The 21,998-nt window shown below is 39.9% G+C and overlaps 1 protein-coding gene across 1 annotated transcript; it reads left to right on the forward strand.

Annotated features, from left to right (window-relative positions):
- The first annotated feature begins 1,212 nt into the window (after positions 1 to 1,212).
- Positions 1,213 to 21,998, forward strand: vamp5 (vesicle-associated membrane protein 5). The gene is made up of 3 exons (XM_007237818.4): positions 1,213 to 1,484; positions 14,674 to 14,817; positions 19,032 to 21,998. The coding sequence occupies exons 1-3, from the start codon at positions 1,482 to 1,484 to the stop codon at positions 19,230 to 19,232; spliced, it is 348 nt and encodes a 115-aa protein (XP_007237880.3). The 5' UTR covers positions 1,213 to 1,481; the 3' UTR covers positions 19,233 to 21,998.

The raw sequence follows: 21,998 nt of genomic DNA on the forward strand, positions 1-21,998 counted from the left end.
TATAGGTTTATTTTTGAGTAAACATTGTTGTTTTATTCAATAAACTACAAAACATATTTCTCCCAAAATGTTCCAAATAAAAATATTGTCATTTAAAGCATTTATTTGCAAAAAATGAGAAACTGCTAAAATAACTAAAAAGATGCAGAGCTTTCAGACCTCAAATAATGCAAAAAAAAAAAAAAAAAAACAAGTTCATATTCATAAAGTTTTAGTGTTCAGAAATCAATATTTGCTGGAATAACATGTTTTTAATCACAGTTTTCATATATCTTGGCATGTTCTCCTCCACAAGTCTTACACACTGCTTTTGGATAATTTTATGCCTTTACTCCTGGTGCAAAAATGTAAGCAGTTCAGCTTGTTTTAATGGCTTGTGATCATCCATCTTCCTCTTGAATAACTACTTATTTTTAAGTGGTCTCTTATTTTTTTTCAAGAGCTGTATGTATGTATATGTGTGTATGTGTGTGTGTGTGTGTGTTTCTGTGTGTGTGTGTGTGTGTGTGTGTGTGTGTGTGTGTGTGTGTGTGTGTGTAAATATTGATAATAATACATTTTAGCGTTATGTCTACACACGTGACAAGTAAAAAAAATAAATACAAAAAACAGGAAATATTTGTTTATACAACAGGAAAATATTACAAAACGGATGTATTACTGTTTAATTAAATCTTGAATTTATGAGTTTTTGTAATACAAACAGAATCTAAAATAAAACATATATAAAATAATATATATATATTTATAATTTATTAAATAAAAAAAAAAAATAATTGATCATAAACAGTCCCCAGGCTTTTTTTATTATTTTATTTATCTCTTCAATAAGTTTCCTTTTTACCCAGATCTGTATAATCCAGTGTGTAGTAATTGGTCTGTCAATGTTTTTAAAGTAAAGTGAAAATTTGCACATATACATATTTTTAGTTATGATCCTCGTTTATGCCTCATTGTACAGGACGTAGAAATGCCTTGTAACATTATATTAAAAATAAATTAAATTAAATTAATAAATAACATAAAGATAGTTTGTTGGCATAGAGGGTTTTTTTTCCCCCCAGCTTTTTCGCCCGTTTTCCTGTCCAAGCCCCGCCCTTCTGCCCCAGCATTGGCTGTTCACTCCGGACTTTGTAAGAACATGAAAAATTAACCAATCGCAGCGCAGCAAGGAGCGAGGCCTGCCTAAATAAGGGTGTGAAATAAAAGCGAGTGTCGTGCGGCTGGAGAGAGTCAGTGACAGACAAAACAACACGCAGAAAGTTATAACCTTCAGTAAAGAAGCAGCTGGAGAGGATTCACCCTGAACCGTCACTGTCCTGAAGAGGAATCTGCGCGCGGAGAGACTGTGGAGCTTCTGCTGTTCTATTCCTGAAGCTGTAGAGAAGTGTGTGTGTGTGTGTGACAGAGAGAGAGAGACAGCTCTGCGTTAAGAGAACACAGACACACAGGGACAGAGAGAGAGAGACACCGGGATAAACATGGTGAGTGAGTTCAGCTGCTCTCCTGCTTCAGTTAATCTTTAACCTGATTTATCTGCTGCAGTTTATGTTTATTTATCAGTGTTTCTGAGCCCTGATCCTGTAGACTCTCTCTCCTTCATCTTTCACTACTTTTCTTCTTTTTTAACCCTCCATCTCTCACTCAGCAGTGAGCTTTTTATCGTCTAGGTCGTGGATCAGCTGGAAAAACACTGAAAATCTTCCCAGGACTGAGAAATCTGAATCTATTATCTGATCTTTAAACGTTTTTTACATTGTGTCACCCTTACAACCTTGAGTTTAAGTGCATTTTATTAAGATTTTAAGTGATAAACCAACGGTTTTCAAAAGTTTATTCAAAAAAAAATCTGAAGTGCAAAAGTATTCATCCCCCTTTACTCTAAAACACCTAAATAAACTTACTAAAGAAGTCACTTAAATCGTTTATAGAGTTCTTCAGCTGTGTGTAAATAAGTCTCAGTATAAATACACCTGTCCCAGCTGGAATTTCAACTTTGAATGAATGTTGATGTTATGGTTAAATTTGGTGTTTTGATTGATTTTTTTTTAGAAAGTGATATGGCAACATTTTTTCAATGTCATACGTTTAACCTTTAATAAACCAAAGCTCACACTCTGAATTTACATCTCAGAGAAGTAGGAACTGTACAAGCAAACTTTAGAAACAAAAAAGCTTTTATTACTACAAGTATCTAAAAGAACATTCTATGGACCATAAACTTGCATCACTGTCGTAAAGCTAAATAAAACAATAGAACATAAACATACGTCCAGGTAATGGTGAAGAATTGGTGCCAAATTAAAAAGCAGTTACTGCAAACACAAGTAAACCACTTTTTAATCAAATTATATGGTGATGAAATGTAAAATGCTGATTCAAAAGGCAGAAGGTTGAGGACATTATGTTGATTCACTGTTAAAATGTCAACATTTGAACAACAAATTAGTAAATCGAGTCGTGCTGTATTAATGCACCTGTTCTGATATTTTTTGGCTTAAATCAAAAGCTCTATGTGTGTCAAAAAAGTAAAACTGCTTTTGCATATTTATTTGATACATATTTTGAAAACCATGTATCATGCATAAGTTTTAAGGGGTATGAATACTTTTGCAAGCCACTATATAGTCTTACAGGTTAACCCAGGCCTTCTGCACATGTCTCAAATTAAACGGCAGCCTTGCACAAGGCTCAGTAAGTCTTATCTATCTACACCACACACACACCCAAATACACACACACACACATACACACACCCAAATACACACACACACATATGTGTGTTGTTCATATACAAATTTGGCGAATAAGGAATGATCTCTGGAATAATTATATGACTAAAAATGGTTTAAAGAAATAGAATATAATTAAATGTAATGTATTTAAAACAAATTAACTATAAATAAGATAAACATTGATTCATGTGAATAAGAAAATAATGCATACAGAACACAACAATCTGTAGAATTTTTTTGCATATTGATAAAATTATAGGACTAATGTAGATGATGACATTACACTGGAATTCTTAAATAGTAATTGAATTATGAAAGGTGTATTATTGGCTGTTGAAGATATTATAATAATTAAATGACGTGATCATAGTAGTGTAATTATAAAATATTACAGAAGTAAGACAAAATATCATTGAAAATGGAAACACTGAATTTTGTGAATGGGAATATGTGTGGTAGTAATGGAATAGTAAGGTAACACTTTACTTGGATGGTCCATTTGATGGCCTCTTTGATGCTCAACTGACATTCAACTAACATTCAACTACATGTCTATTAAATGCAAATGAACTGAAAGATGAAAGTAAATGATTCTCTATTGAATATAACCCTACATTCAATTCTGACCCAAACGCTAATCTTAATATTTTAGGATTGGGGTTAGGGTTAGATTTTAAGCTTAGGTTAAGGTTAGGGTAAGGGTTAGGTGTAGGGTTTGATTTTATGGTTGATTAAGGGTTAAGGTTAGGGTTAGGTGTAGAGTTAGGTTCTATTTTGAATCATTTACATTCAACATAGGGTTAAGTTCAATTTAATGGACATTCAATTCAGTGTTAGTTGAATGTCAGTTGAGCATCAACAAAGCCATAAAATGCACCATCCAAGTAAAGTGTTACCAATAGTAATGTCAGTAGATGACACAAACTTAAATTATGAGATAATTGAAATCTTAAATATATCATGGAAATATTATAATGTCATTGAAACACACAAAACTATGAACTCAGATTATTTAAATGATGAAAATAAGAATGAGGTTTGAATATTATCGTGTGAAAAGATTTATGAATTATGAGAAGAATACTGGACTAATATTGTATGTGAAAGGCAACATAACAGTAAAATTCTGATCTCGTTATACCGAAATATGAAAGGATTAAAATGCAGTAAGATTATTTAAAAAAAAAAAAGTAAATTAAGAAAATAATAATGAGATAATAATATTGTCCACAGAAGACAAAGTGACAATGGAATTCTGACTTTGAATTACTGTCAGTGAGAGATATAAAATATGAATTTGTGGGATAATGTGGGATTGTGGGATTATGAAAAGAATCCTGAGATAATAATGGAATTGTGAAAGATGGAATACACAAACTGTAGAATCAAAATATTTGGAATTGGAATGGAATTATGAAAGAAATAATGTAACTATAACGTCTTTGAAGAACAAAATAATTAAATTATGTGATATTAAATAGATTATGAAAGATGTAATGTAAAAGAGTTTGCTCTGCTCTTAGGAAATTCCCGGTTCTCCCAGAGCTTTATAAAGGAAAAGGAAAAACAGGAATAAGAGAGGACAGCAGAGAGGAAGGAAGGAGGCTCCAGAAGGAAGTGATGAAAAGCCACTTCCTGCCGTTACTCATTGCTCATTCACACAGCCAGTGCATTCAGTATTGTTAGAATGTAGGAAGAATGAAGGCTAATATTATGGAATTGGTCAGACTCTATGAAGAGCTCTTCGTAATCGGGTTGAGTTCCTGTACGCAAATGGGAATTCCTGAATTCATTCAAATGAACTCGTTTACAGTATGATCACATCTGCAGTATTTATTTATGATGTCACAGTATGACCTGCTAGGCCAAACTTTTAATTTATGCTATCATAATAGAGTCTAGTATACCAAACTTTAGATTTTTAATGTATAATAGAAACTAGTAGGCCAAACGTTTGATTTATGAAGTCTCAATACAATATTCCAGGACAAACTTTGGAATTATGATGTCACAATAGAATCTAGCTGGCCATACTTTGGAATTATGATGTTACAGTAAGATTTGGCAGGCTAAACTTTGGATTTATGATATCATAATTGAATCTGGCAGGGGCAACTTTGGATTTATGCTGTCATAATGGATTCTGACAGGCCAAATTTAGAATGTATGATGTCACAATTGAATTTAGTAAGCAAACTTTGGATTTATCATGTTACAGTAAAATTTTGCAGGCCAAACATTGGATTTCTTATGTCACAATAGAATCTCGAAGGTGCAATTTTGGATTTATGATATCATAATAGAATCTAGTAGGCCAAACTTTGGATTTATGATGTCACAATAGAATCTAGTATGCACAACTTTGGAATTATGATATCATAATGGAATCTAACAGACCAAACTTTGGATTTATGATGTCATAATAGAATGTAGTAGGCCAAACTTTGGATGTATGATGTTACAGTAAGATCTGGCAGGATAAACTTTGGATTTATGATTTCACAATCATTATAAATCTACTTATTTGTGATGTTATAGTAGAATTAATGAATGAATGAATGAATAGATTGTTCACAGGTTTTATCTCTGTTTGTCTGTAACTGTAATCGTGGGCAGGGGCTGTCGGCGTGGTTACGCTCACCTGTGGCTGTTTCCTGTTATTGTGCCTCGCAGGCTTGTGCTGTTTATAAGTATGAAAAATGAGTCAAGTTTGCGGGGATGTCTGTTCATCTCCTGGCTGACAGTTTCCCGGCTCTCACAGGTCGCCCGTCACCGCGGCCGTGACTCCTGGACCCCCGGCTTCCTCCCCCAGCGCCGGGACGGGGGGTGGGGGGGGGGACGGGTCGGAGGCATGGAGGTCAGGGCTGTGTGATATACGTGTGTCTTTGTTTGGCAGAGGGCTGACGAGTCCGGAGGAGATCAGCATCTTTAAATGCGTGCGTTTCAGAATCCGGACCCTCTGTCCGTCACAATGCCCCCGTTGTCACAGCGGTGGCCTGTTGGTCCGGAAGGCACGGATGAGCCCGGCCCGCTCTGTCTGTTGTTCAGCTGGGCTGGGCAGAGAGAGCCGCAGGGAGAAAGCAGAAAGAATGAAGGGGCAGCCTTCCAGAATCACATTCCCCTAGTTTACTGCAGCCAGAACTCTCCAGAACTGCACTCTTTAAGCCTACGAGCCAGCAGATCCACGCTGATGTTCTTCTAATGCAGCTAAAGCTCTGTTTCACTCTTTAGGGAATTGAGTGAGCGCCATGGTACTATAATGAAACCATTCATTAGTATTCTTAAGTTGTTTCGAGTTGTTTTGAACCGGGACCATGCTTCTTGATGAAATGCAGATCCAGTTCTACATCTAAATGAGTTACCCTGTAGTTATTATGCTCAGTGTGATCGTCTGAACACCCCTGCACTCATATGCTCTTTAGAATATGCTATAAAATATGCCAAAGTATTGCCACAAGTATCCCTTCACCCATCCAGATGATTGATTTTGATGTTCCAATGCAGACTGCTTCTACAAACATTAGTGAAAGAATGGGTCTCAGACTCTCAGGAGCTCAGCAACAAGTCTAGCCGGGAAATTTCACTACTCACTACTACATATTCCACAGCCAACTGTCAGTGATATTATAACACAGTGGAAGAGACTGAGAACAACAGCGACTCTGTGCTCTGTCAGTATAAAATAACAGAGCGGGGTCAGCGGATGCTGAGGAGCATAGTGCACAGAGTTCACCAACTTTCTACAGAGTCACTACACCAATCACTACACACCTCCAAACTTCATGTGGCTTCAGAACAGTTCATCACTACACACCTCCAAACATCATGTAGCTTCAGAACAGTTCCTCACTACACACCTCCAAACTTCATGTAGCTTCAGAGTTCATCACTACACACCTCCAAACTTCATGTAGCTTCAGATTAGATCATCACTACACACCTCCAAACTTCATGTAGCTTCAGATTAGTTCATCACTACACACCTCCAAACTTCATGTAGCTTCAGATTAGATCATCACTACACACACTCCAAACATCATGTAGCTTCAGAACAGTTCCTCACTACACACCTCCAAACTTCATGTAGCTTCAGATTAGATCATCACTACACACCTCCAAACTTCATGTAGCTTCAGATTAGATCATCACTACACACCTCCAAACTTCATGTAGCTTCAGAGTTCAAGTATATTAAATCGAAAATGTACTTTTCATGTTCTTTACCTAATTTGAACATACTTTTAATGCTCTTAGTTCCTTTTCCCAAGTAAAGCCTAGTTGGGACTTCAAGGGGGCTTGATGATGAGTATGATGACCCTCCCTCTCCCTCATTGCTCAGCGTGATTCTAGCTGATATAAGAGAATTGGATTATTATTCTCTGACCTTTTAGATACATTATGTTTACACTGGAAAATCTCATTTAAAAAGCCGTAGTAGCTTCATGTGACTTGTGCTGGTCTGTCCTGTGCTGGTGTTATCATATGACTGAGGGGGGGTGGGGGTGGGGACACACAGTGCATCTGTGTATTTGGAGCTCGAATTTTGGGGTAAAAGTTCGTACATATCTAGAGACACAATGTGTCCAATGTGACGCAAAAGAAATGTGTTGTTTGGTTGTTTGTAAGTCGCACAGATGTGATCTGTTCCCAGGGTGCACATTAAACCCCTGAAGCTGCTTCTCTGAAACAATGTTAACCCCTAAGAGTGCGAGCGTTTTTAGTGTTTGGTTGTAACTGTGTAATCAGGTTCTTTACAAAAGGAGTATTTAAGTTACGTTATGAACTGCATCGCTTTGTTTGTTGCGTTGAGCTTCAGTCAGGAATTTGAAGTCAACATAAGAGCCTGAGAAGTGGAATCAGTAGAGCAATAGGTGGGCAGCGGGCATGAAACGTCTGGCCCGTGAGTTTTTTTGAGTTATAAAGAACGATAATGAAAAAATCTCTGGTGAGCTTTTGTTTATATTCCTCCCCTATCTCTCTGTCGCGCTCGGCGTGACTTTAGTTTACGCCGTTCTCGTTTTTCCGCCTGTTCTTGGGCTCCCTATCTCCTTATAAGGGCGTTTTTTCCCGGCTGTGTCCCAATTTACTAGCCAGGGCATTGGTAGTGTATTGAACCGCGACTCTTTCTTTCTTCTTGGGTTTACCTGCTTTGAATTCATCTGTTCTGCAATTGGGTTCAACAACCCTCTGGGCTGGAGAGCTACTAGTCTGTAGCACTCCATCCCATTACACTTCATTTTCCAAATCAGAATTTTTTTTATGGCCCGCCCCGTAATGACTTGGAAAATATCTGTTCTGCAGCCAAACTTAATTGCCGACCCCTGCAGTAGGGCATGGTTATCCTACGTTAAGTAGAGGAAGCAATAGCTGGTGCATGCCATCTCTGTACTAAAACATATTTTTCCAGTCAGAACATTGATTGGATACAACACAGAGTACAGCACTGATAACCACTGATGACCCACTGACGCCATCTTTACATCTAAACTAAATGTTAGATGTAAAGATGGCGTCAGTATATATATATATATACAATATAAAACTGAATGCATAACTTCAATCCAGGGAGTGTGTTGTCAAAATATTCGATGTCAATAAGTGTATTTAATTGATAAAAGCCTTTTCAAGGTGGAGGGACACATGCAGGTTGTTGACTTTAAAATACATTTTATTGTAGAGCATAATGTCATGATTAGCATAGATGCCGTTTAGCTATTTTTAATGTTTTGGCTAAATCTATGCTAAAAACTAATTCCTGTTACTTTCAGTCATGTTACTCAAAGCATAAAAAGTAACAGGAGTGAGTGCCAGTAACAGGAGTGTGTCATGTCTACACAGAGTGAGTATTGTTCCCTGGCTTATTGATTTATTAATGTGAATATTAATTAAGGTAAACCCCTTTTTCAAAACCTGTTTAGTTTATTATTTATCCATTTGTTTAAAAAAAAATACATGATAATACATTTGATCAATTTCAAGGTAGGGTCTTCGTCATAAGACAAAAATGGCTTTGCATCTTTTAGAAAAATACAATGTGCGTTCATATATAGTGATTTTGTTTGGTCATAAATATCAATTATTGAAACATGCAGTTAACCATTTCCTTAAAATAAAGACTTTCTTGAGAGAAAACCAAAGTAATTAGTGGACTTGCTTTTAAACATGCTTTTTAAATGTCACATGAGCTTAGAAACTTTGTAAAAAAAAAAAAACTAAAATAGTAGTAGTTTAGTAGTTTAGTAGTACTACTCCTGATATAATAGCTCGTGCATATGCTTGTGAACAGTTCCAGTTTCGATTCTGTGGTTTTTCTGGTACAGGTTTGACTGCAGTTGTTCCATAATGATCTCATGCCTTTCAACCCAAACCGAACAGCCAATCAGCATTTACTTAAAGCACCTCTCTGCACTTCTGCTTGTTTTGTAGTCGGGATGGAGATGTGAGCATTGTGGTCTTTCTGCATGCAAACACTAACCCACAACTAGCAAAAAAAGCCCTTTAAATGTTCACCTGCACTTGTGTGTAAGCTACAGTTATTGCTGGCAATAAAACTAAAACTTTTAATGTAAAAATAAAAAAGTAAAAAAGCAATTAAATCAGACAAAAGGAAAAATTTACATTTTTTATATAATTTTATTTCATTTTTTTGCTTTTCTCCCCAATTTACATGACCAACTACCAAACCCACTCATTATGACTCCCTCTATCACTAGTGCCCCAACACCAAGAGGGTGAAGACTAGCAAACGCCTTCTCCGATACATGTGAAGTCAGACTCCGCCTCTTTTTAAACTGCTGCTGATGCTGCATTACCGAGTAGCGCAGCCATTCTGTTCTGATACATCAGCTCACAGATGCAGCCTTGTGCTGATCCACATCACCCCAGAAGTGATGAGGAAAGAGAGATCGACATCTACTGTACCCACCCAGAGAGAGCAAGGCCAGTTGTGCCCTCTCAGGGCTCCAGCAGCTGATGGCAAGCTACATGAACAGGATTCGAACCAGCGATCTCCTGATCATAGTGGCAGCGCTTAGCCTGCTGGACCACTCGAAGCCAGCTAAATTTTCAATAGTCAGTAATGATTTAAACAAAATATGCCAAATTAAAAAAAATAATTAAATGTAGACAAAATGTTTCAGAAAGGATAAAAAAAACACAATATTACAGTAAGTCATAATTTCACCAAAATCTTGTTAGATTCCAAAAAAAAGACAGTGAGGAAAATTAGGGCTGCGTGTTGGCAAGAACTTCACATACCTACCAGAACTCGTAACTGCGTAACAGTAACCACATGGCATGTGGCATGGAAACAGTTAGTAATCAAACACAGATTTAGAACATTAATTACTGTAATAACCTGCAAGTCAAGCTCGTAGAATGGACCAGTGGTGCACCATGGGATAGTCAAGTCAAGTCAAGTCAAGTCAAGTAGTTTTATTGTCAATACTGCATATGTACAGGACATACAGAGAATTGAAATTACGTTACTCTCCTTCCCAATTTTACAGCAAGTACAGATAATAGATAACTAGATTGCAGTTCCTACAGAAACTGCGAGTGTGATTGCAGTGCTGGCTGGTATCTGCTATGGTGTTGCTAGGTGGTTGCTAAGGTGTTGCTAGGTGGTTGCTAAGGTGTTGCTATGGTATCCGGGGTGGTTGCTAAGGTGTTGCTAGGTGGTTGCTAGGTGGTTGCTAGGCGGTTGCTAAGGTGTTGCTATGGTATCCGTGGTGGTTGCTAAGGTGTTGCTAGGTGGTTGCTAGGTGGTTGCTAAGGTGTTGCTAGGCGGTTGCTAAGGTGTTGCTAGGCGGTTGCTAAGGTGCTGCTATGGTATTTGGGGTGGTTGCTAAGGTGTTGCTAGGTGGTTGCTAGGTGGTTGCTAGGTGGTTGCTAAGGTGTTGCTAGGTGGTTGCTAAGGTGTTGCTATGGTATCCGGGGTGGTTGCTAAGGTGTTGCTAGGTGGTTGCTAGGGTGTTGCTAGGCGGTTGCTAAGGTGTTGCTATGGTATCCGGGGTGGCTGCTAAGGTGTTGCTAGGTGGTTGCTAGGTGGTTGCTAAGGTGTTGCTAGGCGGTTGCTAAGGTGTTGCTAGGCGGTTGCTAAGGTGTTGCTATGGTATTTGGGGTGGTTGCTAAGGTGTTGCTAGGTGGTTGCTAGGTGGTTGCTAGGGTGTTGCTAGGCGGTTGCTAAGGTGTTGCTATGGTATCCGGGGTGGTTGCTAAGGTGTTGCTAGGTGGTTGCTAGGTGGTTGCTAGGGTGTTGCTAGGCGGTTGCTAAGGTGTTGCTATGGTATCCGGGGTGGTTGCTAAGGTGTTGCTAAGTGGTTGGTAGGTGGTTGCTAAGGTGTTGCTAGGCGGTTGCTAAGGTGTTGCTATGGTATCCGGGGTGGTTGCTAAGGTGTTGCTAGGTGGTTGCTAGGTGGTTGCTAAGGTGTTGCCAGGCGGTTGCTAAGGTGTTGCTATGGTATCCAGGGTGGTTGCTAAGGTGTTGCTAGGTGGTTGCTAGGGTGTTGCTAGGCGGTTGCTAAGGTGTTGCTATGGTATCCGGGATGGTTGCTAAGGTGTTGCAAGGTGGTTGCTAGGCGGTTGCTAAGGTGTTGCTATGGTATCCGGGGTGGTTGCTATGGTGTTTCTAGGTGGTTGCTAGGTGATTTATATGCATAAATTAGATTAAATGGTGTTTGCACGTTGCTACGCAACGTGCAAATACATCAATCAGCTATGCACGCTAGGTTGCTCTGGCCGTTCGGGGGTGTCCAAACTTTTGACCCGTGGCTCCATTACACACAGTACTGGGGGGCCGGGGTGTCCAAACTTTTGACCCATGGCTCCATTACACACAGTACTGGGGGGCCGGGGTGTCCAAACTTTTGACCCATGGTTCCATTACACACAGTACTGGGGGGGCCGGGGTGTCCAAACTTTTGACCTAATGCTGTTTTATCCCATAGCTGCTCCATACACTCACAGTACTGGAGTTCTAGCTAACTGTCCTTCGATCTAGCTGCCGTCCTCCGATTGGCCCCATTCATTCCAATGGGGCCACTTCGTACGACAATCGTACGAAATCCGTACGTCGTAACTTTTCGTAACGCATATTTACGGAAAGAGCTCAATAAGTTCTACAGGTCCTCAATTGGTTTCATCTTCGTATTTCAAAAATTGCGACGTCCACGGGCGTGCAAAGTTCTGCCCATTCATTTTCAATGGGCAAAAAAACGCGTACTTACGAAGTTTTTACGAAAAACGTAAGTCCGATCGGAAAGCTGTATACAAGCACACCATTCCCGATATGGACGCACGTTTTCTCTTTTGAACGAAGTCGATATTTCGAAAACTGCGGCACTAGTTAACCGGACAAAAAACAGGTGGAATAATAATAATAAGAAACAGACTTAAGAAGATCAATACTGTGATTGCATTACTGCAATCACACTAATAAAAGAGAATGGGAGACACTATGTGTACAATACAGCAGGGACAGAAATAGACATACATGAGACAAAAACAAGGTGCAGTGGTGTGGGGGAGAAATAGATATATAAATATAAGTAAATAAGTAAAAAATAGATATATAATTATAATATAAAAGAGTGGGAGACACTATATGTTCAATACAGCAAGACACAATAAACATACGTAAGACAATAGTGCAATATTGATGGTGATTGAGATGGAATGACAGTAAAAATAGTAAATAACAGTAGTGCAAATAGGGTATATGGTATATAGCTTAAGGCTGGTAAAGTGAATGGGTGTGTAAGTCCTTAAAGTTCACAGTTTAATTAAGTGGAATTAAAGTGCGTATAGACAGTGCAAGTATATCAGTAGTGCAGGTGTTGTGTAGTGCAAGTCCGTTTGGAAGGGACCAGTACTTTGTGCATTGTAGTGCAGAGTTTCAGTACTTTATTAGTGGGGGGGTTCAGGATGCTGAGTGAGTGTGTGCTGGGGGCAGGATTGGGATGGGGGGTAGAGCAGGAAGAGAGTTCAGCATCCTCACAGCCTGATGGATGGGGCTGTCTCGCAGTCTGCTGGTCCTCGCCCTGAGACTCCGCAGTCTCCTCCCTGATGGCAGCAGGCTGAAGAAGCTGTGTAGTGGGTGAGAGGGATCTCCTGCCAGACGGAGGGCTTTCCGTGTGAAGCGAGAGCTGTACAAGTCCTGAAGGGAGGGGAGAGAGGTGCCAACAATCTTCTCAGCTGCTCTCACGATGCGCTGGAGGGTCCTGCGGCAGGATGCTGTGCAGGCCCCGTACCACAAGGTGAAACAGCTGGTCAGTATGCTCTCGATGGCCCCTCTGTAGAAGGTGGTCATGATGGGGGTGGGGGCTCCAGCTCTTCTCAGCTTGCGGAGAAAGTAGAGACGCTGATTTGCCTTCCTGGCCAGTGACGCTGAGTTGGTGCTCCAGGAGAGGTCCTCTGTGACGTGCACACCCAGGAACTTGGTGCTGCTCACCCTCTCCACAGCAGTTCCGTTGATGGACAGAGGAGTGTGCTGTGTGTGAGTTCTCCTGAAGTCCACAACAATCTCCTTAGTCTTCTCTGTGTTCAGAGAGAGATTGTTGTGTTTGCACCAGGAGGCCAGGCGGCTCACCTCGCTCCTGTAGTGTGACTCATCGTTGTTGCTGATGAGACCCACCACCGTCGTGTCATCCTTGACAAAAACTTGAGGAAGTGAAGTAATAGGAAGTCCTGTGCTAAACTTCCCCTCCAACCAGCGCCCTCCTCATTCACAAACACACTGCATTTACTCCATAGCAAAGGCAATATTTATAAAATCTAATTCAAATTTAATAGTGTCAACTAGTTCAGGCAGTACTTAAAGCTGATGTTCATAAGTTTTGGAGGCATGAGGCATTCTTTGACAACGAAGGAAAAGCAGCAGCTCTTGTTCAGCACCTCCAGGAACTGCTTCCTTCAAGACACTAGAGAAAACTATTCCAGGTGACTCTCCCTCATGAAGACACTGAGATTAAAATCTCACCAAGAGTGTGCAGATCTGTCCTCTAATATAAATGTGATACTTGGAAGAATCTAAAGTGCTGTTATAAAACATATTATGGTTTGTTTAATACTTTTTGTTTAATAAATAATTCTAAATTTGTTCCTGTGTAGCTTTAATATAGTCTTAAATATTAATTTACAATTTAAAAAATTCTGTATATTTAACCCTTGTGTGATGTTCATATTTTTGTTACTCGTTTACTTTGTTACTTGTATTTAATTCAGCAAAATTAAGCAATTCTACATTAAAATGCTTTACACATGCTCGCTTCACCTAAATTGCAAGCAATATAAACAGCTTACATGGTTAATATTTGCCCTTTACCTTTCTTATGTTACAGTTCTTTCAGAAAGTGCTACTCTTTTTTTATTAGTTTTTTAATAAAATGTAAAAGAAAATGAATTAAACTCAAGATATGAGTAGAAAATTAGTTTAGTTTCAAATTTACAAATGAAGCAATGTTTATTAGCCCTTGGCCAAACATACTGTATGTAATATAAATGTGTGTGGGGGGGGGGGGGGGTGTACAGTGTGTGTTTATTGAAAATGTGTTTTGATATATGTTTTTCACAAAAAATGAGCCAATGCCAATGAGTTTGAGTTAGAAAAAATATTTTTTTAGTATCATTTGATGAAAAATGAAAACGGATCCCACAGACCCGAACACCACACAAGGGTTAAGCACAGAGGTGAAATGTCATATGTCGTATAAAGATTTATGCTAATCTGTATCTGTATTTTCTTGGTCAATTCAGGTGTTTCCTGTTCTTTACCTGTTTGGGGTCCTGCCCTATTCTCTGCTTCTCCACCCCCTGACCTGCTCTCGGGTCCTGTCCCATTTCACCATCCTGTCTCCTTCCCAGCAGCCAAACCCCATGCGCAAACCCGGTGCTGACCCTGTGTTTTTCCTGAGGTTAACTGCTGTGCTGTTGTGTGCAGGAGAACGGGGAGAGCCGGCTGAAGCAGGCCAGGGAGGACGTGGATGAGGTGAAGATCATCATGCTGGACAATATGAACAAGGCCCGGGAACGAGAGGGCAAGCTGGGCGAGCTGGAGAACAGAGCCGACGAGCTGGAGAAAAAGGTGAAGCCACACCTCCAGACTGGACCTGATTAGAGAGATGCAGAGATGTGCTTGCTAATTGCTACAGTACAATATAATAATACACTTTTTCTTATTTGTTGTGAAATACAGTAGGTCTCTCTGAGTTGTTTATGATGCTGCACATGATGAAACTCTTCCTCAACCTCCACTGTCTGCAGTATCTAGTAAAAGAAAATATTCAGAAAAACGAGTTGATCAGGAAAAACACATCCACATAATAACTCCTCCAACAGGCTAAAACACTGTTATACTGGATCACTGGTTAAAGAAAAACTAAAGGCGCCGAGTGGTCTAGCGGTCTAAAGCGCTGCCACTATGAGCGGGAGGTCGCAGGTTCGAACCCCCGCTCATGCAGCTTTTGCATCAGCTGCCGGCGCTCAGAGGGAGCACAATTGGCCCTGCTCCCTCCGGGTGGGTAGATGGCGCTCTCTCCCCATCATGCTTTAAGGTGGTGCCGGGTGGAACGAGGCGTCTGTGAGCTGATGTATCGGAGCCTAGCCGCTGTGCTTTCCTCCAATGATTCATCAGCAGCAGCTCAAAATTGATGTAAAAAATGATTGACTTCACACGTGTCGGAGGAGGCGTGTGCCCGTCCGCATCCTCCAAGAGTCGCAGGTGCCACTGGTGATGGGGACACACAAAGGGGTGGAACAATTGGATAACCAAAATGTGAGAAAATGGGGAAAAATATGAAATAAAATTATTAAAAAAAAAGCAGTTCACAGGACATTCATTCATACTAGAGACCACAACTAGACATTTTAAAACAAATAAAAAAAAGGGTTAAAATGACCCCTTTAATGTATAGGCCTGCTTTCTGCCTCCAGACCTGGACCACTTGGACGATCAATTTATATCCCACAAGATGCCACAAGCTACTTAAAAAGGAAATTAAAAGAGTTCACATTTTCAGTTTCTGAAGAAGGAAGGATACACTTGTTAAATATCTAATGGAAATGATATGTTTATATATGTATATTATCTAAAAACACTGTGTCTACGTCAACCCGTGAAATTGTATTCATGGCCCCGCCCACTTCGGCTCACGACCGCCCACAGGCAGAGCTGAAGCCGGGCAGCGGCCTGAGTTTAGGGCTGCCTGTGGGCGGTCGCGAACCAAGGTGGGTGGGGCCATGAATACTAATTCACAGGTTGACGGAGACCTGTGTCCTTTGTCGGTTCCAGTTGTTTTTATGAATGTTTTCTTTCGCATCATAAACAACATAATATAGTTTCTAAGGTCCAGATCAGTATATGAGTTTGTTTAGTTCAGGGGTGTCCAAACTACGGCCCGTTTCCTTTTTTGGAGCGGCCCGCGAGGTGTTTTAGAAATAGAATGAAAGTTGGCCAAAGAGTCTAAAAGCGGAGAGAGTGCTCATTTCTAGCGCATAAAAACGGGGCAAAGAGTCTAAAAGCAGAGAGAGTGCGCATTTCTAGCGCAGAAAAACGGGGCAAAGAGTCTAAAAGCGAAGAGAGTGCGCATTTCTAGCGCAGAAAAACGGGCCAAAGAGTCTAAAAGCGAAGAGAGTGCGCATTTCTAGCGCAGAAAAACGGGGCAAAGAGTCTAAAAGCGAAGAGAGTGCGCATTTCTAGCGCAGAAAAACGGGGCAAAGAGTCTAAAAGCAGAGAGAGTGCTCATTTCTAGCGCATAAAAACGGGGCAAAGAGTCTAAAAGCAGAGAGAGTGCGCATTTCTAGCGCAGAAAAACGGGCCAAAGAGTCTAAAAGTGGAGAGGGTGCGCATTTCTAGCTCAGAAAAACGGGCCAAAGAGTCTAAAAGCGAAGAGAGTGCGCATTTCTAGCGCAGAAAAACGGGCCAAAGAGTCTAAAAGCGAAGAGAGTGCGCATTTCTAGCGCAGAAAAACGGGCCAAAGAGTCTAAAAGTGGAGAGAGTGCGCATTTCTAACGCAGAAAAACGGGCCAAAGAGTCTAAAAGTTGCCGTAATTAAGAAGTTTAATATTAAGAGACATCATGAAATGAAACATCAATTTGAAAAATCTTAGTTTACACAACACTGTGAAAGATAAAGATAGTTAGTCAAGTAAAATGGTGTGTAAATGAAATAATCAGGAAAAAAGTATTATTTAAAGTGGTATATTTAATTATATGTTTTATTACAGAGTCTGTGGCCTGTGACTTCAAATATATTTCTCCTTCTGGCCCCCAACAAAAATGTTTGGACACCCCTTGTTTAGTTGGAGCATTTCTCCCTCTGTTTGTTTTCACACAGTCATAATCCTAAACACAACAAAATACACATCAAGAAACCATGCGAGCACATAGTCTCCTCTGATTGGTCAGAGCTGTCTGATGTGGGAACAAGAAAGTAAATATAGTGAGAAGATTCTGTGTTGCAGCGCATATATCTGCAGACGTACAGAAGTTATGAAAGTTGACCCAGTGAATTTTTCCTACAGTTAGTTTAGTCTCTCTTGGTTTTCTATTGTTAGCTCTTCTTTATGTAAGGCACTTGTTTGTTTTGTATGCCCGTGAAGTCCGGGCGGACATGGGCCCTGGTTTTTAGGGCTGTCTGGACGGAAATCAGGAAGCCCCCTAAACACACTAATCATGAGTTTTGGCCACTGCAGACTTTACTCAGCGCGATAACTCCGCTTCCAGGGCTCCAAGGTCGCACAGTGCGCAGGGAAACAGCAGGAAATGTCATATTGGAGTCTATTAATACGTTGTAGGTGTGGTTTAGAAGAAAGAGAATGTACAATTTACATCCTGATTTTAGCTGACGGGGTTAATTTTAGAAAGCTATTTCCTTCAGCAGTGAGATTAATGAAACAAATATCTCACCGTGTGTGTGTGTGTGTGTTGTTGTGTGTTTGGGCAGAGAGGTCAGTTACTTCCCACACCACTCTTTAGACGTTATATAACCCGTATTCCACAGAACTCTTGCCCGACTGGAGACAAAACACAAACAAACACAACCCCACAACCAAACCACCAGGACAGAGTTCAGTTACGGTTAATGTAATACGTTGTATTGCGACATCTTCAGTATCTCCTAATCTAAAAGGGCTGCGCATAATGGTGGGGAAAATGGCATTGTGGAATTGTATATTTATATAAAGTACCAGTAAAAATCTACATAATAAATGAATAATGAAGTGATCCAGACTATGAAGGAGCACATAAGGAATCATGTAGTAACTTAAAAGTGTTCAACAAACCAAAATACTCTGTGAAGTATTTAGGTGCTCTTATCTGGGGAGCTGTTAACTTGCAGTTTCGGAGGCTGGAAACTGTAAAGAACTTATCCTGTACAACAGAGGAGAGAAAACTCTTGCTCTTCTTCTCCTGGGGTGGTCCTGATGAGTGCCAGTTTCATCAGCGCATCATTTTAATGGTCTTAGCGACTGTTTACTTAGTTCAGTTCAGAACATTACTCAAATAGAGCTATTCACTGTATACCTGTAACTCTACCTCTTCACTACTTTACAACTGATGCTTTCAAAGAAATTCAAGTAGTTAACTCTTGATGTGTTCAGCACAGCTGTTAACTGAAAGCCTGAATTCCAGGAGACTCTACCTCATAAAGCTTATTTAGAAAATCCAGCCAAGATGTGCAAAACTGTTGAAGAATCTGCGAAGAATTTAAAATATAAAACACATTCTGCTTTTATATGGCCATATGTTTTTCCTCATTGATTGGATGACTTTAGTATTAATGCTCAATGAGAATGTTTTAAAATAATAAAAAAACACTAAATTTAAATTGAATTTAGTGGTTAAATTAAATTTACTGTACAGTAATCCCTTTTTTCTGTTGTACCCTCACTGCTTGTTTTTCAATGTAACCTTTACCCTTGGAACAACTGCGAAACCCAGATACAGATATAGTTATATCAGTGGAGCATTAAAGTTCAGCAACCTAACTGCTGCTGATTAACTAGTTAACATTAGGGATTTATCGTATGTCTTCTAAAGTAGCATCACAGCGGGGGGAAAAGCGCAGCAACTTGGACCCCATACATCAGCTCACAGACACCTTGTTCTGACCGACATCACCCTTTGGAGACAGGTTGATATGCAAAACCAAGGGGTAGGGCTACATGGTGAAGATGGAAGACAGGTGGATATGCAAAACCAAGGGGTAGGAATAAGTGGTGAAATGGGACTGGGCCTAAATCAGACTAAAGCAGGCCCAGTAGAGATTTAATGGATTTGTTTCTGTCTGTTTTCAGAGTAAAGTCTTCTGCAAGACAGCAGTGCAGGTGAAGCAGAAGAAGAGGTGGGAGAACATGAAGTGGAAGCTGATTGCAGCCGGTATCTCTGCAGCTGTCATCGTGATCCTCATCATCGTCGTGGCTATCAGCTTAAGCCCTGAAAGCGGTAGTGGCTCCACATTAACCGCCACTGGAGACGAGGAGCCTCCGAGGGGCTGACGTCTGGTCGCGAATCTCCAGGGCTTGAACTGTTTGTTAATGCAGCTGTGAAAGTTCAGGATGTCAGGAGGTGGAGGCTGGGGTTGGGAACTTGTCCAGTGTATTTTTTTTTTGCGTGTTCAGATATTTGAGCTTGGTGATGCAATGAAATGGTACTTAGTTGACGCCCCCTGCTGCTTTTGCCTCCGTTCCTTAAAAAAAATAAAAAAATACAGCGAAATAAAAGTGTTTACACATCGACTACGACCTCGTCTCCATCTGCAGGACTGGACTGATAGGAACCGTAAGCCATTTCTGCTGTTCAAGCTCTGGAAAAGGTAGATGTTTGTGAGACTGAAGAGTTAAGAGTGTGAAATTCACGATGAGGGATGATTTGGGTGGTTTAATCGAGTTGCTGATGCTAAAAGCATCGGTCTTGTAGACCCCATGTTTTCCAAATGTTTGTGTCTTCCGTAATCTTATGCCATATTTATGACATGGAAACAAGTTTTCAACAAGTGCCTTTAAATATATATTTAAAATATATATTTCCCTTTTATAAGCCTGCAGAGAAAACCCTTTAGAAAAAGCCACAGTAATTATCCAGCTTTTTTTGAGTCTGAAGATTAAATCAGTGTAGGTTTTTATCATTTTTGGACGAGCTCATGAGCTTTTAAAGGTAGGCCTTGTTTCTTTTCTCCTCTGTGGAAGAAGCCAAATTTCAGTTTTAAGGGGGAAAAAGGTATTTTACTGCTTCTGGATGCAGAAAATCTCAGCCAGAGATTTTGCCACCAAGATGACGTCAGCTAAAGTCTTTAACATCTAGCTAACATCAACTTTAGTACCTAACACCAAGCCAACAACTGCTTGGGTAGTTGGTATCCATGTAGCATCAGCCAGAGGAGATACCATCCGGCTAACATCCGATAGAGCCCCTATCATTTAGCTAACATTAGCCAGAGTTGCTAACATCTAGCCAACATCGGCTGGAAAATAATATAAAGTGTGGTAAACAGCAGCTAGATAAGTCTTAACATCCAGCTTACATTAGACGGAGAAGTTAACATCTATTTAACACCAGCCACATGAGATAACATCTAGTTTATATTAGCTTGAGTATTACAGACCAAGCCAAGAACTGCTTGGCTAGTTTGTATCCAGGTAGCATCTGTCAGAGGAGATACAATCCGGCTAACATCAGATAGAGTACCTAACATTCAGCTAATATTAGCCAGAGTTGCTAACATCTATCTAATATCAGCTGGAACGTCTAGATAGCAGCCTCTAGATAAGTTTAACATCCATCTTACATCAGCTAGAGAAATTAACATCCATCTAACAACAGCCATAGGAGTAAACATCTAGCTTACATTAGCCAGAGTTGTTAGCATCTAGCTTACAGCAGCTAGAAAAGTTTAACGTCCAGCTTACATCAGCAAAAGAAGTTGCTGTTGAAGACAACAGGCATCAGCCTGAAAGTTTAACATCTAGCTAACATTAGCCAGAGTTGTTAACATCTAGCCAACATCTGCTAGAGTGGTTAACATCTAGCTATCATTAGCCAGAGTTGTTAACATCTAGCTAACCAGCTGGAACATCTAGATACGTTTAACATCCAGCTTACATCAGCTAGAGAAGTAAACGTCTGTCTAACACCAGTCAGAGGGTTTAACATCTAGCTAACATTAGCAAGGGTTGTTAACATCTAGATAACATCAGCTAGAGTAATTAACCTCTAGTTAACATCAGCTGGAACATCTAGGTAACAGCAGCTAGAGAAGATACCATCCAACTAGACCAGTAAGCATAACATCCAGCTAGAGAACATCTAATCAATATCTGCGTAATGTCTAGCTAACATTAGCCACAGCTGTTAACATCTAGTAGTAAAACCCTGGAGTAGTTAAAATGCAGCTAACATCAGCTACACAAGTCAATGTCTTTCTTATGTCAGCCAGAGAAGGTATTATTAGGAAAACAGCAGCTAGAGAAGCTGTTAGTGTCTAACGTTTAGCTAACGTTAGCCACAGTTGTTAATCCTGGAGTAGTTAAAATCCAGATAGCAAAGGTAACATCTTAATAACAGAAGTTTACCATTTAGTTAAAAATCAGCTAAAAAAAAGTTTATCAAACATCTAGTTAACGTTAGCCAGAGTCGTTACTATCTAGATAACATTCACCAGAACATCTAGCTGAAATCAGCTAAATGAGTCGTAATCCAGGTCACATTTTTTTTACAGTAGTTAACATCCAGCTAACATCAGCTAGAGCAGTAGTCAGAATAGTCAACGTCTAGCTGATGTGAGATAGAAAAGTTAACACTGTTAGCAAAAAAAAGTAAATGTTACTTTAGAGTAAGTTAATAAGTGGATTCACAATTTATTTGATGAGTCAAAGCACAACATTTTGCAAAGCACATTTTACGGTTCTAGGGAACCCTGGGTAAATATCTAATGAAAGTAAATATCTACACTTTTACACATTTAGTAAATTTCTCAGATTTTTCTGTTTTTTTTTTTTTTTTTTTTGATAATTCTGTGGTTGAGATGTACACAGTGGATCAGAGTGGAGGGTTCTGTGTGAAATTTTGGTTTATTGTAGAGAAGTTTAATGATATGGTGAATACAACCCTGTTCTCCACAACTACAACATAATTATATGCATTTTATTTACCGTCCAAACCCAGCAGTGAAGCTACCACCACCATGGGCTGTGAGCTTTATATGGAATGTTAATGATTGTAAAATATGGGTGAATCTGAATAAAATATATTGTTTGTGGACTGTT

This window comes from Astyanax mexicanus, chromosome 22, assembly GCF_023375975.1.
Source record: "Astyanax mexicanus isolate ESR-SI-001 chromosome 22, AstMex3_surface, whole genome shotgun sequence".
Classification (NCBI taxonomy): Eukaryota; Metazoa; Chordata; class Actinopteri; order Characiformes; family Acestrorhamphidae; genus Astyanax; species Astyanax mexicanus.